Here is a 15,941-nt window from a genome sequence, read left to right on the forward strand (position 1 = left end):
CTTCCATGGAGAGCATCTTTCCCATTGCCACTTCTCCTACCCCTGCTTACCTGGCCCTCCTCCCCCAAGCCACCCAAGCCACCTCCTGCTCCGGACAACCTCCCCATGGCCACCATCCCTCAATCTCCTCCCCTGGGCCATCCTTTAGGCCACCTCCCCATGAACCTTCCCTGGACAACCCTTCCCTGGGCCTCCGTGGCCTCCCAATGGCCTCCCAACCAACACTCCTTGGATAGCAGGGCCACTTCATGCCCAGAGCTCAGCCACCCCAAGGCTCCCCCCAGGACCCTCCAACCTCCAGATCTGGGGAGCGAAAGAGAACCTCAGCACTGCACCTTTTAAAACTCCTGAATCCAAGTTTTATTACCGTGTAGGAGAAGAGGGGGTCACTCACAATATATTGCTCGAAAAGAAATACATTCAACAGCATTTACAGTAGAATGACATTAAAATCCTTTGGTGGGGAGTATGGGGGAAAATAGAAAGACCAGGAGATGGTGCTCAGATGAAGTGTTGCCGCTCGGTGATCTCTGGAAGATACCACAAGTTTTAAAATTAGCCTAAAAAAGGGGGGGATTTGTGTTGCTGGGGTGCTCCTCACACTCCCCAGGCTCTGCTAAGTGTCTGTGACGGTGATCCTGGGGAACAGAGGACAGGAGCTTGCTGTGTCCCACCTGTAGGACATGGTGCCAACAGTCCCTGAGCAATGTCACCCTGCATCCTGGGGACACGGGGCTCCAGCTCTGGGACATTCTGGGGTGCAGAGGCTGCTCACCTTTCCCAGCTCTCTTGCATTGACAAAAAATGAAATAAAAAAAAAGAAGAAAATAAGGCATTATTCAGGTGGGAGCATCTCCAATGCAGATCTGTGTGCCCTGGGGGGCTGGATGTGGCACAGCTGGAGTCAGCTGCATTCAACCAGCTAACACAGCAGCTTTCAGAGCTTTGGAGCAAAATGTCACTTCTCCACTTTGGGAATGAATCACCATCACCCCTACACACCCTGCCTGGGGATGGGCCCAGGGAAGCACTCATCCTCGTGCTACAAAAACTCAGACAGATGCATTCTGTCTTCATCATTTTTCATCTATTGTGTACCATAGAAATTTAAGCAAAATAATTTTATATATATTTATATATATATATATATATAAATTAGAAGCAAATAAATAAGATTTAGGGGCACGTTGAGATCAGTGGGTGTTGCCACTCCAATAGCCACTCACTACTGTTATGCCATACGAGGTCTATGTATACTGTACACACAGGTTTGCTGCAGGCAGCAGGTGCTGGAAGAGAAGCCAACCAGGAGGAGACTGATGGTGGAGGAACCTGATTGCATAAGTGTTCCGTGGGTTTCGCAGTTCCCATTGCCTCAAAGTTCATTATTGCTAATTATCTGCTGATGGGGATGTGGCAGTCCGGCTACAGGTGGCCCATGGGAGGGAGCGCTCAGTATGGTGTGATAAAGACCCAGAGAAAAATGAAATGCAGGTGTGCAGGTTTCTGGTTCCCTCTGTCGTGGTGGGACGTCACCTCTTGGGTCCTCCCTGTCTGTACCAGAAGCACCACAGTCATGGAAACAAAGCAGGTCATCAGTTGAAACATCCTGATGGGTGTGATGGGGTCAGCTGTAGGAACCACCCGCAGCCTCCAGCAACAGCCTCAGCCCCTGCTATTTTCTGGGCAGAGATTCACAGCTGGTTTTGTTTGTTTTTGAAAGAATCTGAACCAGGAACAGAACTTCTTTTTAACAAATGGGGGAAAAGATGCCAAAAGAAAGAGCTCACACAAATGCACGGCATCCCACGACGCGAGCATCTTTGGAAGTTGTTGTCTCAGCCGATACAGCCGAGGTGCTGAAAGATACAGGCAGCAGCTCCTGACAGCAAGGCTAAAAACGAACCAGAGCCACGTGTCCTCTTTCCTAATTAGTAGCTGAAAAAGCCACCGTTTAAAGAAAAAGAAAAAAAAAAAAAGATGCTATTTATTAGTGCATAAAAAAATAGGTTTGGAATCCCTGTTTAGATTCTCTTTGTGAAATTTCTCCCTGTGTGTGTTTATTTGCACTGTCAAGCACTGCAGGACGCTGCCGTGTGTCCTCGCTGTCCCTCCATCTGTCTGTCCTGCTGCAGGTTGGCCACACCAGAGCAGGCACGGCAGCTCAGAAGATATCAGGGCACGAGCTCCAGTCCTGCTTGTCCTTGGCCTCCCAGTAGCCGCCTTTGTAGGTGCAGATCAGCTCCCCCGTGATGGGATCCACCTTCCGCTCAAACCACAGCGGGATGTAGCCCTCGTAGTCCTTGCCTGCATGGGGAGAAGCAAGGGATGAAGATGAGGTTGGGTATGGGGAAAAATTTCCTTCTTGGAAAAAATGGTCAGCTGTTGGAATGGGCTGCTCAGGGAGGTGATGGAGCCTCTGTCCCTGGAGGTGTTTGAGAAATGTGGAGATGGAATCACAGAATCATTAAGGTTGGAAAAGTCCAATGAGGTCATCCAGCCCAACCATCAGCCCATCCCCACCTCAACCCTCAAAATGCTGTGGCACGTAGGGACATCGCTTAGTGGGCATGGTAATGATGGGCTGGCAGTTGGACTTGGTGATCTTAGAGATCCTTTCCAACATGGATGGCTCTATGCTTCTACGAATGGGCACAGTGGGGACGGGTTGGTGGCTGGACTTCATCTTGGAGGTCTATTCCAACCTTAACAATTCCATGACAGGCAGCCTGTCCTTCCTCCCCAACCCTACAGGGTTTCCCTGCAGCCCCTCATTCTCCATCCCACAACATCCCACCTTCCTCCAGGGCTTCCACAGCCTCAGCCTCCCTCCTGCGGCGCACAGCCCTCTGCTTCTCCTCCAGCCTCTGCTTCTCCACATTGGCCTCATCCCAGCGGCCGCTCTCCATCAGCCTCTGGTCGGGACGCAGCCGGCTGTCCGTGGGAGCCACGCGCTCCTCGGGCTCATTTAGGGTGAGGGCCAGGCTGGAGAAGAAGTACATGTTCTCGGCGTTCTCCCTGCAGACAGACAGACCCGATGAGGACCACAAATAGGGCTCCCATCCCTTCAGGTGTTTGTCTCTCACACCAGCCCTCCAAAAACACTATACCTGTTATTCTGATCCCCAAAACCACCCTTAAGGAGCTCTGCATCCCACCCCACAAGTGGAAATGGTGCCTTCAGGAGGCTAGGAGGAGATGCCAGTGATGCCTGCAGGGGCTCAGGGGAAGCACGGATTCATTCGTTTGGTATGGAGAAACTAAAAGCAAAGCCAGCATGGGGGCAACATCACTCCCTGCCACAGCCAGCAGCCAGGAAAGCAGAACTCCAACCCAAGGAGCATGCCAGACACACAGCAAGCAACACCACAGGACTCACGGGAGGGGGTACTTCTTCCACAAGACCTTTGGGGACAGCGTCTGGTAGACAGTTTTCTGTTTGCCCTCGGAGCCGGCGCTGCCATGGCTGCTCTGCACGATCTTGGAGCACTCCATCTTCTCGTCCCACGTGCCTGACATGACATAATGGGCTTTGCCATCAGCATCACTCACCACCCCTGTCACCTGGCGGGAGAAACAGCAGTGTAAGAGATGGCTTTGGTGGCTTCTGAAAGCATCCAGAGCCCTCTAGGAATGAAATGCGGTGACTCAAGTGGTGCTCTGTATCCTCAGACATAAGGACAGAACCCAGCAAGGTCCCGTCCTGACACAGCCCCTCTGCTCTCCACCCTCATCCTCCCCAGTGCCATACACAGGTCCCAGCTGTCAGCTCTGTCCCCAGCCCCCACCTGCAAGGACCTGTGGCACACTGAGTTGCTGGTGCAGCTCCGCAGCCCCATGCTGGCTGCATCCCACCCCAGTGCCTGGACCCCATGAGCCCAGCTGGGAGAACAGAACCCAGCTGGGAGGGCAAAGCCAGGCCAGAAGAAAAAGCAGGGAAATTTTTGGCTACGTACCTTTCGGGGGACATCCCTGGAGAAGTAGCTGTAGGGGGTAAATTTCAGCTGGCATTTATCTTTTGACTTATGGTTAACAATCTCTATTTCACCAGACTAGATAAAAGACACAGAATCACAGCAAGTGAGAGACTTTGCAAGGAGACAAATGAGCCATTAGTCGTCATTTGTGCAGCTGCACATCAACCTCAGTGCAGAACTACATCTGCTCCCCGCTCCATCCCCTCCAGCCCCATAGCATGATGGGCCCAAGTAAAACACCCCACGCCAGACCTGGCCCCACACTGCCCTGCTCCCCAAAGAGCCCATAGGCACTGACCTGGTCAATCCAAAGCTTGCCCACAATGATATTGTGAACAGTGGAAGTGACTTTCCTCCAGACGTAGTGATTCCCACTGGAGTGAAACTCGAGGTGGATGGCACCTGTGGAGAGCCCTGGGCTCAGGATGGGGGATTGGTTGGGTGCCCGAGCGCCAAGCACCATGCCTGCCTTCTGTCCTCTAAAAGCTTTCATTTTGAAAGCCCATGGGGAACATGTTGCTTGGCTCTCAGCGTCATAGGATACGGCACAAGCGAGCCCTCATCCCCTTGGCCAGGTCACCTACCCAGAGGCATGATGGAAAGGTATTTGCCCCTGAATTTGCTGGCGATGGTGATCTCCTGCCACAGCGTCCAGCCTCGCTTGGAGAAGACGTGGTGGGCAGCTGCTGGGGGGTGGTGGCTCACCTGGCAGGGAGAAAGGACAGCCCGTCAGGTGCTGGCCCCGTCCAGTGCTCAGTCAGCACTGCAGGACCCAAAGAGAGGTGACAGCTTTGGTCCCAAGGATGCTCAGAGGCTGAGCCCGCAGCTTGTCCAGCACTGCAGTGCCTTCCCATGGACACGGACAGAAAAAACAGATGTGGCTGCAGCACAGCCTGCCTGGTGGCTCCAGGGACACCACTCAAGCATCGTCCCTTGGAAGGAATATGTAAGCCATCGTGTTCAGAGGTACTTTGCACCAGGGTAATTACAGCCTGAGTGCCCCGAGCATCTGGATTACAACCGTGAGCAGAGCCAAAACCTCTCCATTAAATCCCACTGTCACTGGCAGGAGAAAATCCTATTTGGATAACTGGATTTCAGGCACTGGATTACCAACGCCTCACTCAGCATGTCAGTGGGCCAAGGGATGTTCAGAGCCATGGGAACAGCATCTGTCTGTCTGTCCACCTATCCATCCCACAGTGCCAGCACAACCCAGGGCAGCACGCACTGACTGCACCACCAACATTGGGCTGCTTCAAGCCTGCCCCCGATCTGCCCTTTGAGATGGGGCAAGGATTTAGGCTCTGCTCACGGATCAAATGCTCCAGTGTTGCAACAGAGTTGTTTTGCTCTGAGTTACGGCAAACCGAATTTTGGATGAACCTCTCCAGCCCCCACCATGCGTCAGCATCCAAAACTCATGTACTCGTACATCCAAGGCAGCTGAAACAGGCACATGGAAGGGTCAGAAATGCCTGCAAGTAGGGTCAGCAGGGATACAAATCCTGGAGGATTTACTTTACTCACTGGATAGCTCTCACTGGCACAGAGGGACACAATGTGACCTAGAGCCTGCTCCACAGCTGGATTAGCAGCAAAACCCTTTCCACACATTGTGCCCTTCTGAGGAGCTATCTAGGCTGCCTCCCCTGGTCAAAAAAGGTTCCTGCCTCCCTCTGAACAAGGTGCAGCATCTCCAAAGCACTGCCAGAGGGGATCAGGCACCTGGAGGACACAGTTTGCAAGCACAGCCCCACAGAACAGCTAAGACACAGCCCTCACCCCATGGGTCTCAGTGCCAATTGGCACTGCAAGTCTTCAATCTACACTGGTTTCTGCAGTGAGAGGCCTATGGGTTTGTTCCTGAGTGCTGGGAAACGTGATGGTCACTCTGTCTCTGGGACAGCACAGCCACCTCCTGGGAAGCCCACAGCCCCCCCCCCAAAATGATGTCCTGTCTACAGTGGTGATAAACAGCCCTGTCCATCCCCAGGAGGATGGGAAGCACCAGCTGAGCATGCTATGCTTTAAAGAGCCAATTTCCTTCCAAGGTCTCAACCCATTAAGCTCCCCAGGTTTTTAATTAAGACCTGCTGGTTGATAGATGAGCATCAGATGTACTCTGTGATTAGCACACAGGGATGCTGGAGGTTCTCAGGTTGCCACCAAGCTTGGAAATTAAAACTTTGCAATATAACAAGAAAGAAACGAGATCTCGAGCCTCCATCCAGCCATGAAGTGAACTGAAACAGGGAGATGCTGCATCTCCTACACAAAAGGGCCGCTTTGGCCAGACACAAAGAGCAGGACAGGCACACGGAGCCCTTCTGCACAGCTCACCTGCTCACACAGGGAACGGAAGCCCAGCTCCTCCAGCCTGTCGAGCTCATAGGTTTCCCCCAGCAGTGGATTGAACGGCTTCGCTGTGCGGTGCACCGTCGTCGAGTAGGAAGACACTGAAAAGGCTGCCACGAAACACATCTGCTCTGTGGAGCTCTCACACTTGACTGCTTTGTCCAGCAGCTCGTGGTACTCCAGGTCCTCTGTCAGCCGCTGCAGCATGGAGAGTGGCTCATTGAAGTTCACCTGCAGGGAGGAGAGTGGCGGTCAGCAAAGCAGGATGGATGCCAGCTGGGCACTCCTGCACCACATCCTGATGTGCTGTGACACAGGGCTGGATGTGGCAGGGAGCTCTGCACAAGCACTGCCTCCGCAGCATCAAGTAAATGTTAAACAAAACAAGAGACTCACACTATAACGTGCTCCCTGAACCATAGCACAAGTGCCTGAGGGCTCTGGGGTGTCCAGCTGGGCTGAGCTGGGAACAGCCGGGCTGGGAGCTGGCAGCCCGTGAGCTAACCCAGCACTGCAGCAGGTCATACGTGCCCCAAACCCCTGAATGACCCTGAATAGTGAGCCCAGCTCCCTGCTGGGAACATCCCACATCAACGAGCATCCCTGAGCACTTCCATCACCTCCATCCCTGAGCCCAGTGACTGACAGAACCCTAAACTCCCATTTAGGGCGCTGACGAAAGCCACATAACACAGAGCAATGGGCAGAGGGACAGCCCTGAACCAGGGGAAGCCTCAGCTCACCTTATTTCCAGCCCTAAATCGTAGCTTTGTTAATTAGAGATGTTTGCCATACACTGCCCAAACCATTGCTGCAAATGTCTTTGGGAAAAAAAATATATATGCTTGACTTCAGCAATTCTTTGCATCAGAAACAAGTGAAATCATAAAAAAAAAAAAGAAGTGAGATATTTTCTGTTGCATGAGTGGAAAGTCTTTTGCCTCCAAACCATCTGAAATTCCCTTTCTGCTTCCAGTTCACAACAAAAATTCTATTTTGGAATGAGCAGATGGCTGAAGGATGGGAGAACCACTTCCATAAGCCAAGTTACATGTTTTATATTAAAGAAAACAAACTCCAGACTGTTCCACTCTGGCATTTAGTCTGTAAGCAAGAGGGATCTTACAGCATCCAAGAAAGGCAGTTATGTAGCAAAGGGCAGCAAAGCATCCACCACGGAGCACAGCAGTGCCAGCTCAGCAGAACCTCAGGAGAAAGCAGGCAGCTCAACAACAAAGCAGCAGCTGCATCCCACACCAGCACTGTCACACAGCAAAACCTTCCAGCAGAGGGATGAAGATGATCTCCTCCCAAGTAATGCAATGTTCATTCATTCAAACGAAGGAAGGCAGTGTGTGCACGGGGAGCTTTTCCATGCATCACGTCCCCTGGGACATGCAGCCATGCATTGCTGCCAGGCTGTGACTGCTCTGCTGGGTTTGAATGTTAGGAAAGGTAGAGCTTTCCTCTCTCAGCACCACAGCTGCCGGTATTTCACATCTTGAGCTGTTTTCTGTACCCATCATGTCCTTACCTAATCTTGATGCTGTTGCAGCAATGCTAACTGACAGTGCTGGGCTGCAGCTCTCAGCTGGCAACAGCACAAGGAAGGGACAAACTCACCCTTTACTTTAAGTGTATCAGGTACATTCTAAGACATAAAATCTATTCTCCTGTGCTTGCCAGGACGTGGCAGGTTCTGGGGAAATGAACTGCTTGCAGTGGCACTCGTGCCACTTACTGGGCCGGTCAAGACCTGCAAGTGACACAGCAGCCTGGACAGGGCTGGTGTGCTCTGGAAACTGCTTTCTGTTACAGTTTTGAGGGCTATTTGCTACAAGCAGTGTTAGGGCTGGGTGGGTAGCAACTAGCACAGTCCACTCCAGGTACAGAACAGCAGTAGGATACCCCTGCACTCACAGAGGATGAGAAGTTACACATTTCTAGACTAATAACAACAGGGATTTCTCCTCCACTTTTCCAAATAGCAAGGTCCCCTCCTCTTGTCCTGAGTGAAACACTTGCATCTGCAGAGATTCCAAGTGTCCTAGTTCCCTCTTCCTCCCTGGGTTTGCAGATGCTCAGGCAATGCCCACCAGCTCCAGGGTGCACCCCACAAGCACTCTGTGCCCCTGCACAGCCAGCACAGGAGCAGAAATCAGCCCCAAAGAAAGAGCCAGCTTAATGCAGACAGCCCCTAATGCAACAGCCACAACATCAGAGCCATTTACCACAAAGCAATCAGCAGCACAACTCCGTGCTCAGCATCCTCCTGCCTGGCTGCTCGAGCTTTCTGCCCGTGTTGGCTCTTCAGAGCACTGGACAACTGACATTAATGACAGCCAGACCCCAGGCTGGGTTTGCCACATGGTGACATGCTCTCTGTCCTGCTCAGAAGCTGCTGCAGCACCTGCAGGACTACCTGGAGCAGTAATCCAAATGCTCTGCACCGAACCAAACCCTGAGGTCAGCACCTTCAGCATGGCAGCAACACCCCTGGGGCTCACTTACAGGCATGGGGATCTTGGAGAGCTCTTTGCCAATGCAGTTCTTCATGATGCTCCAGAGGTTAAGGCTGTAGTTGGGTTTGTCAGGGATGCGGCTCCGTCTCCTTTTCCTCGGCAGGAGATCTTTGCAGGACTCATTGTAGCTGCTTTGATTTGAGCTTTCAAATACCTGCAAAAGCAAGAGGAGCAGCACGGGTCTAAGCAGCGCTCACCCAGCACGGCCAGGGACTCAGGTGGAATCCTAGAGCCCACTGGACATCCCACCCACTCTGCCCAACTCACGCTGTCCTCCAGGTTCCAGTCCTCAGGGTGGCCCTCGCTGGCCCCGCTCAGGTTACTGCCCGAACGCCTGCAGGGACAAAGTGCCACCTGGTGAAGGTGGGAACAGCAGTGCAGTACAGCCACTACCACTCAGGTGCTGTCCCAAAGCCAAGCACAACACCCAGCAGGCAGTCTTTCCCATGCTTTTCCCGTAGGGTTTCACCAAACCCTAAGGCTGCAGCTCGTACCTGTGGTGCTTGGGGTCTGCGGTTACAGTGATAAAAGCTGGTGCATCCTCCATGGCATCAAAATACTCCGTCTCTTCATCTTCATCACTGGCTTCTCCTTTGGCAGACTGCACACTCCCTGGTGGCACAAAGGGGTTGAGATGCTCAGCTGCTGCCAGTCCCCTTCCAAACCCACTGAGTCTCACTGCCACCGTCGTCTCCTGCTCTGTCCTCTCCCATTGCCAGGAAGCCAAAAGCCTGAGCCACGCGCACACAACAGACACCAGCTTCAGTGCTCTGCCACACAGCCTCTATTCCAGCAGCCAGGATGGCACAGAGCTGACCACCTCTGACATATCCATTCCCACACCTCCTGCAGCTATTTCATATTAAACCACAACCTTACGAGGTGGGCAGCTTCCCTTCCCATCACAGAGCTGTGGGTGGTGGTACTGCGAGCATCTGTGTGTCCTGCAGAGCTGTGTGCAGCACCAGGAGGGAACCTCCAGCTTCATCTCCATCCTTGCTGCACCCCATGCTGCTGAGTCACCTGCAGGCAGGGCACAGCCACCTCCTTGTCCCTTTGTCCCTCTGAAGGAGCAAGGATGCCCGCTGTGACAGGCTTGGCCTGCTGCTGTGCCTGCCCCTACATCAGGCACTACCCTCCAGCAGCTCACTGCTCCCTTAAGCCCATACATTTTTTAAAATAAGACACAGCTCTACACGCAGCTTTTGGCCACCAGGCTGTAACAAATGCCTCCTGCAGGGAAGGAAATTTGGCACTGCTATCCAAAGCCATTAGATTTTACTGTCCGATAAATAACTTTTGCAAGCAGCAAGTGAGTCCCAGCTGGGACGTGAGCCACACTGCAGCTGTGACCTCAGCAGCATTTGGGGTTTCCTGGGTTTCCTCCAAACACCATGGCCCGAGATGTGCCCTGGGCAGGGGATTAAGATTTGAAACAGCACAAGCAAGGCATGGTCCGGGGGGCAGCACTCACAGAGAGCACTGCCCATGCCTCCTCCCCATCCCCAGCCCTTGGGCTCACCCTTGGTGGTGCCGGTGCTGCCTGTGCTGCCCGGTGCCCCACGGCAGGCTCTCTCCAAGCTGTTGTGCTGCTTGGCTAGCTGCTCGATGGTCTCCTCCAGCCGGATCCGCTGCTCCCGCTCATACTGCAGTGCCCGATGCCATTTTCGGCTGTGAGTTTCTGCTAAGTCCAGGAAATCACGGCAAGCCTGCAGGGGAGGAAGGGAGAAATCAGCTGAGAGAACTGTGAGCCCAAAGCTTTGCAGGATTCCCACAACCCTGGGGCTAGGAAAAACATCCCCAAAGTTGGGGAGCCCCGGTTGAGCTCATACAGATGTAGACACCCCCATCCTGGAGAAGTCAAGCAGGACAGCAGGTGACAGCCCCAGAGCCCTCCTGTCCCACCATGTGCCCTTTTCCAGGGAATGGGACCCACCAGACACAGACACACCGAGCACAAGAGCCCATGGGATGCTGTGTGCACCCCAGCACCGTGCCTTCCTGGTGCACAGGGTGTGCAATGGGACACAGCCAGGCACAGGGTGTGCACTGGGACGTCTCCACGTGCAGGATGTGCAATGGGACATTTCCATGCACAGGATGTCCGCTCAGCACAGGGACGCTGCCAGGAGCTGCATGTCCTGTGTCTGAACCTTCCAAGCTCTATTTGTAGGTTATTTTTGTATCAGGTTGGGGCAGTGAGCCTCCTCAGCACTTCCCAGTGCTGCTTCCCGTGTGATCAGCCCCAGGTTAAGCACAGGGGCAGTGCTGTTCCTTCTCTTCCCTCCCTTAAATCTCTGCAATTCAGTACACATTAAACTTCTTGCGCTGAGAAGCAGGGAGACGGCACCTGAATGCTGAGTTATTTCCCAATCAAACAACATCAGGGCTTTGGCTTCTGTGAACGGATTCTAAAAGGGTTTATCCAAGAAAAGCTCTGACTCATCAGGTTCTTTCAAACCTTTGGCCAGGAGCAAGATTTGAGTTTCATCCAGGGAAAGAAGTTCTTTGCTTAACACCACCAGAAACGACGCAGCACAATGCTGCAGGCAAGCAGCACAGAGCAGCAGCTTTCATGTTTTCCATTCCCACTTCTGACTTTAGGAAGCACTGCTGTGACTACAGAGATCTGCACCAACCCCACCTCCAACATTTCCCCATGCAGGTCCCCATTCCCTTGTTACACCACACCAGGCACCCCGTGCCCTAATGCCCCGAGTGCCTTCACACCCAGCTGCAGGCTGGAGCCTTCCCAAGAAAATCTCTTGCTCCTCTATGAGCTTTCCTCCCAGCACCCATTCAAACTAAGCCACGTCGAGCTGGCAGGCTCGCCTCTCCTATTACGCTGATGCATTGCAATAAGAGGATGAAAGCAGAAGGGTAAGTAATCAGATAGCAGCGTGACCTTCCCCACCCAGCAAAGCTTATTACCTGCTCTGAAGGTCTCCGTCCTGACCCCAAACACCCATTTAGTGCTGCTGGCTGGCACCAGCATGGGCAGTGCCAGCTGTCCCAGCTCCAGGGGCTTTGAAACGATGCTCTGGCAGCAGCCTGCTGTGGCTGAGCACTGATTTTAAGGTGGCGACGGGAAATGGAATGTTTGGGGTGTGACAGCGAATGACAGGAACAGGAGATGGGCCCTCCTGAGCTGAAGTGGCTGGAGGAGAAATCCCAGGACCTATGCGTGGTGCTGGTGTCCCAAAGGAAAGCACCTCAGCTCCTCCTGGCCCTTTATCACCAGCTGGGCTGTCCTCACGCTCACTGATGATAACGGGACGTGCCGGTGCCATTCCAGGGCAGCTCTCTGTGTAGCACCAACCAGCAGCACACCCATACTGATCTCTCCCCAGGACAAAGCAGCACACAAAGTGCTGTGCTCTGATGGTCTCTGGGGCTGCAGCCCTCCCCAGCTGTCAGAAGCAATCATTAAAGCCCTGCTCGCTGCTGTCTTCCATCAAAGGATGTGGCACGGCTTCTTTCATGCAGTTAAATGAGCAAAGAACCCAAAGAGCTGCACCTTCCCCTTCCACATCTTCCTCTTCCAGTCGGCAGGGTGCTGTCTCCAAGCCCCTGGGCACACTGTGGTGGCACGCTGCTGCTCAGCATGGGGACATGAAGGTCCCTGCTGCTCTGGGACAGCATCATCACTTGATGGCATCCATCCTGGTGCTTTCTGCAGGGCCGGTGCTGCTGCAGAGCCACAGCTGCCGTGTGCTTTGGAGATGGCTCCAGGAAAGAGCACATCTATGAGCACAAAAATTCTCTGAAGCACAGCCAACGGGAAGCAGCACCAGAGTCAGGAGGGCTGTCCTCACCCAATGGTGACCCTGCAGACAGCACTGAGCAACCACAGTGGCACGGACAGGCCCCAGCCCCAAGGGTTCTTCTCCCAGAGCTGGGAGAAGAGCTGGGGCTGCAGCTCAGCCTGTCCTTCCTTGCAGGCAAGACACCATCACAGCAGTGCCATATCGCCCCATTCACACCAGCAGCACCCAAGACTCCATCCGTGCTCCAGCCACCCTAAAACAACACCCAGAATGATGCTGTACAGCCCCAAACGTGGGACGTGTCCCATTCCCAGCCTACCTCAAAGTGGCAGTGGCAACGCTGGCTGGCAGCCTGCAGCATCCATGTCACTATCCGTGCAGTGCTGCTTCCCGTGCCGGTTGGTGGCTGTCACCTCATCCCCAGCAGTGACAAAGCTCTGTGGAGCTGTCACTGTGCAAGGATGTGGCCGAGGACAAAGTGGTGGCCCTGTCACTGATCCCCCCTCAGGCCAATCCTGGTGTGGGTCACCACCCATTCATTTCACTCCAAAGGTGCAGACAAGCACAGCCTTTGCAGGAGCAACGCAGAGAAATCCAGCTTATAAAATCCTTATGGGGTAGCAGCTAAATTTAACCTGAGCTGGATTGCAAGCAAGACAGAGCTGTAAATCCACACGGTGCAGGGAGAACGGCCGTCCTCAGGGCCATCCTTGGGGAGGTCAGCGAGTGAGAGGCCCCCCAGCAGGGCAGGGGCACACAGCAAAGCCGTCCTGCAGATAACAGAGCCATCCACATCACGCCCCATTCAGTGGGAGATTGCTTTGGGTCCTTCAGATCGGAGGGGACATGGGACAGGGCACAGCATTCAGCCAGGGTTTGAGTGAGGCAGCTGGAAAATAGGGAAGAAGGAAATGGGAGGAGGAGGGGGGCAGGCAGGGAGGCTGCTGAGTCACCTCCGAGCGGCCCAGAGGTCCACTGTCCATCGCCCAGCCCTTCTGGCATGTCACCAGTGAGCACAGATGGCAGCGAGCCCTGCAGTGCAGGCACAAGGTCCTGGGGAGCCCACCAACACCTGTAGGCAGGTGGCAGAGGGCTGCAGAGCTCTCCTCTCCAAGATTATGCATCAGGTTCCAACTGAGTGCTGGGTAACGGGGCTGCAAACGCCATCAGAATACAGTGGCACAAGGTGGCTTTGTGGCACAGCAACCCCAAGGCTCCTGCAGATCCCAGTGCAGGGAGACACAGGGTGTCACAGAGACCCCCCTGGGACGGACAGACCTAGCAGCATTCACACTCCTTGCAACACCAGACTGCACAGCTTGCTGTTGACTAATGAGAACGTCATTAACATCCCACAGGTTACTGATGTGGCTGACAGCGATGACCCGATGTCTGCTTAAAGACTGATGAGGTGACAGTGTCGCACACCTTGTGGGCAGCGATGAGCCATGCAGAAGACACAGATGAAGTGAATCAGCACAGATGCACTCAGGTGAACCATCACATCAGGCTCCGCACCTCTCGAGAAGCCCCATCGAGCAGAGCTGCCCCCAGCACCAACCATACAGCCTGATGATGGATGCCAAGGGACTGCGCTTAAAGCTGCACAGGGTCCTGCAGGAACAGCCCCATGGGACTGCTCCATCAGCCAGCGTGGGAGAAGGGAACAGCCAGATGCACCCCATCATCTCCTTTTCAAAGGTGCATTATGCAGCAGGGGCTGTTTCTTCATTCATCACGGGAAAGAACATCCTGCTGCTCTGCACGCTCCTGGTGCTGCGTAGATAAGTGCTCCCTTCCTTCCTGGACTCATCAAAAGGCAGGGACACAGCTGTGCTGCTGCTTAGCAGAAAATATCCCAAGGGAAGGGCCATTTCTGATCCTCTTTTTAGCTCAGAACACATTAACACCACGTCAGTGCTCCGGTCACACAGCACAACACAAAATGTAGCAGTTTGCACTGAGAGCAGCGAGATGCACACGGAATTTGAACCGAGAGAGGGTTTATTTTTCTCTTCATCCCCAGTGGAGACAGAAAGCAAAAGGGGAAATGTAAGGAGCGCAGGATGGAGCTGGTCTCAATCCCACATCAGCTCACACACAGCTGGATGGCAAGGATGGTGAGCACAGCACCCACAGCCAGGGCACACAGAGCAGCAGCGCAGGGGAACATCCAGAGCTGCACAGATGGCTGAAACGCCAGCAAATCCCTGCAGAGCCCTCGGGGTGACCCCAGCTGCTCAGCAGCATCCTGAAAGGAGGGTAGGGATACTCCAAGAGCCACTGCTGCCCAGCACAGGGCTGTGAGAAGGGAGCTGTGAAGTGCAGGGCTCAGCTCAGAGCACCACCAAAACTAACAGTGCACGGGCATAGGGAAGCTCATTAATGCCTCAATGTGGAGACACGGATCAGAGCTGCTCCAGCCCGCACCTCAGTACACAGCATGGAGAACCCAAGGCTCTTCCCAGGTGCTCCCTACAGGGTGACACACAGCAGGGCCCTGCCAGCACCCAGCCCTATTGCTGCACCCAAACCTTGCCGTGGGGACTTGTTAAAGCAGCCCCCAACGAGGGCTGGCTGCAGGGAGCCCGTCCCACAGTCACAGAAGCTTTAGCCAGGTGCCCCTCGCCAGGGTGAAGCCCCCACACAACCCCAGCCCCACTCCCAGCAGCTGGGGCCATGTAATCCAGCCCTTACAGGGGATTAGAGTGGGGACAGCAGTAAATCCCCCAGTGTGGCTGTGTTAACGAGGCTCCTATAATCCCTCCAGCCCAAGAGCCACACTCAGTAGGATGAGGAGCCAGCCCAGCAGTGATGCTGGGACGTGTGGCAACTCCTGCTCCTTTGGAGCCCCAGAGCAGCACACTGCTCCCTAGCACTGGCCCAGCTCTGCCAAGGGACCTGGGCACACATCTCCAGTTCCAGGTTTGCAATGCCATCCCAGCAACACGAATGCCTTTATAGGTAACTGGAGAGCCAGGCTGCAGAGCCAGCACGCTGCTACTCCAGCCCTTGCCTTCGGTGAAATGTTGTAGGGGAAGGAATGGGGTTTGTGTCCCAGCTTTTAGCAGTGCAGATCACCCCAGACCCTTGGCCGCAGCCTCCTTGCCTGCTGGGGATTAGGGCTGGGTTGGAGATTTAATCCCAAAGCTGTGGGTTTTCTGGGTCGGTGACATGGTTTCCTATGCGCTGATCAGAGCACGTGGGGTGCAGCACAGATAACTAACACAGCCCATGCAAGGATGGGCTCCGAGAGCAAAATCAGCACGCGTGATGGGGTGCAGGGCTCCTCCAGCCCTACGGGTGTACTGGGCTGA

General features: G+C 54.2%; 1 protein-coding gene across 2 annotated transcripts in view; it reads right to left on the bottom strand.

Moving 5' to 3' along the window:
* Positions 1 to 336: 336 nt before the first annotated feature.
* Positions 337 to 15,941, bottom strand: part of OSBP2 (oxysterol binding protein 2) — a 61,809-nt gene continuing 46,204 nt past the window's right edge. For both annotated transcript variants that reach the window (XM_085238340.1, XM_085238341.1), the window contains 11 exons: positions 10,380 to 10,566; positions 9,352 to 9,469; positions 9,125 to 9,191; positions 8,847 to 9,011; positions 6,321 to 6,566; positions 4,562 to 4,682; positions 4,276 to 4,379; positions 3,957 to 4,052; positions 3,380 to 3,564; positions 2,798 to 3,018; positions 337 to 2,307 (listed from right to left, as the gene is read on the bottom strand). In XM_085238340.1, the coding sequence (XP_085094466.1) occupies positions 2,165 to 2,307; positions 2,798 to 3,018; positions 3,380 to 3,564; positions 3,957 to 4,052; positions 4,276 to 4,379; positions 4,562 to 4,682; positions 6,321 to 6,566; positions 8,847 to 9,011; positions 9,125 to 9,191; positions 9,352 to 9,469; positions 10,380 to 10,566 (1,653 nt within the window). In that variant the 3' untranslated portion in view covers positions 337 to 2,164. The remainder of the gene's footprint in view (positions 2,308 to 2,797; positions 3,019 to 3,379; positions 3,565 to 3,956; positions 4,053 to 4,275; positions 4,380 to 4,561; positions 4,683 to 6,320; positions 6,567 to 8,846; positions 9,012 to 9,124; positions 9,192 to 9,351; positions 9,470 to 10,379; positions 10,567 to 15,941) is intronic.

Source organism: Meleagris gallopavo, chromosome 17 (assembly GCF_905368555.1).
Source record: "Meleagris gallopavo chromosome 17, MGAL_WU_HG_1.1, whole genome shotgun sequence".
Lineage (NCBI taxonomy): Eukaryota > Metazoa > Chordata > Aves > Galliformes > Phasianidae > Meleagris > Meleagris gallopavo.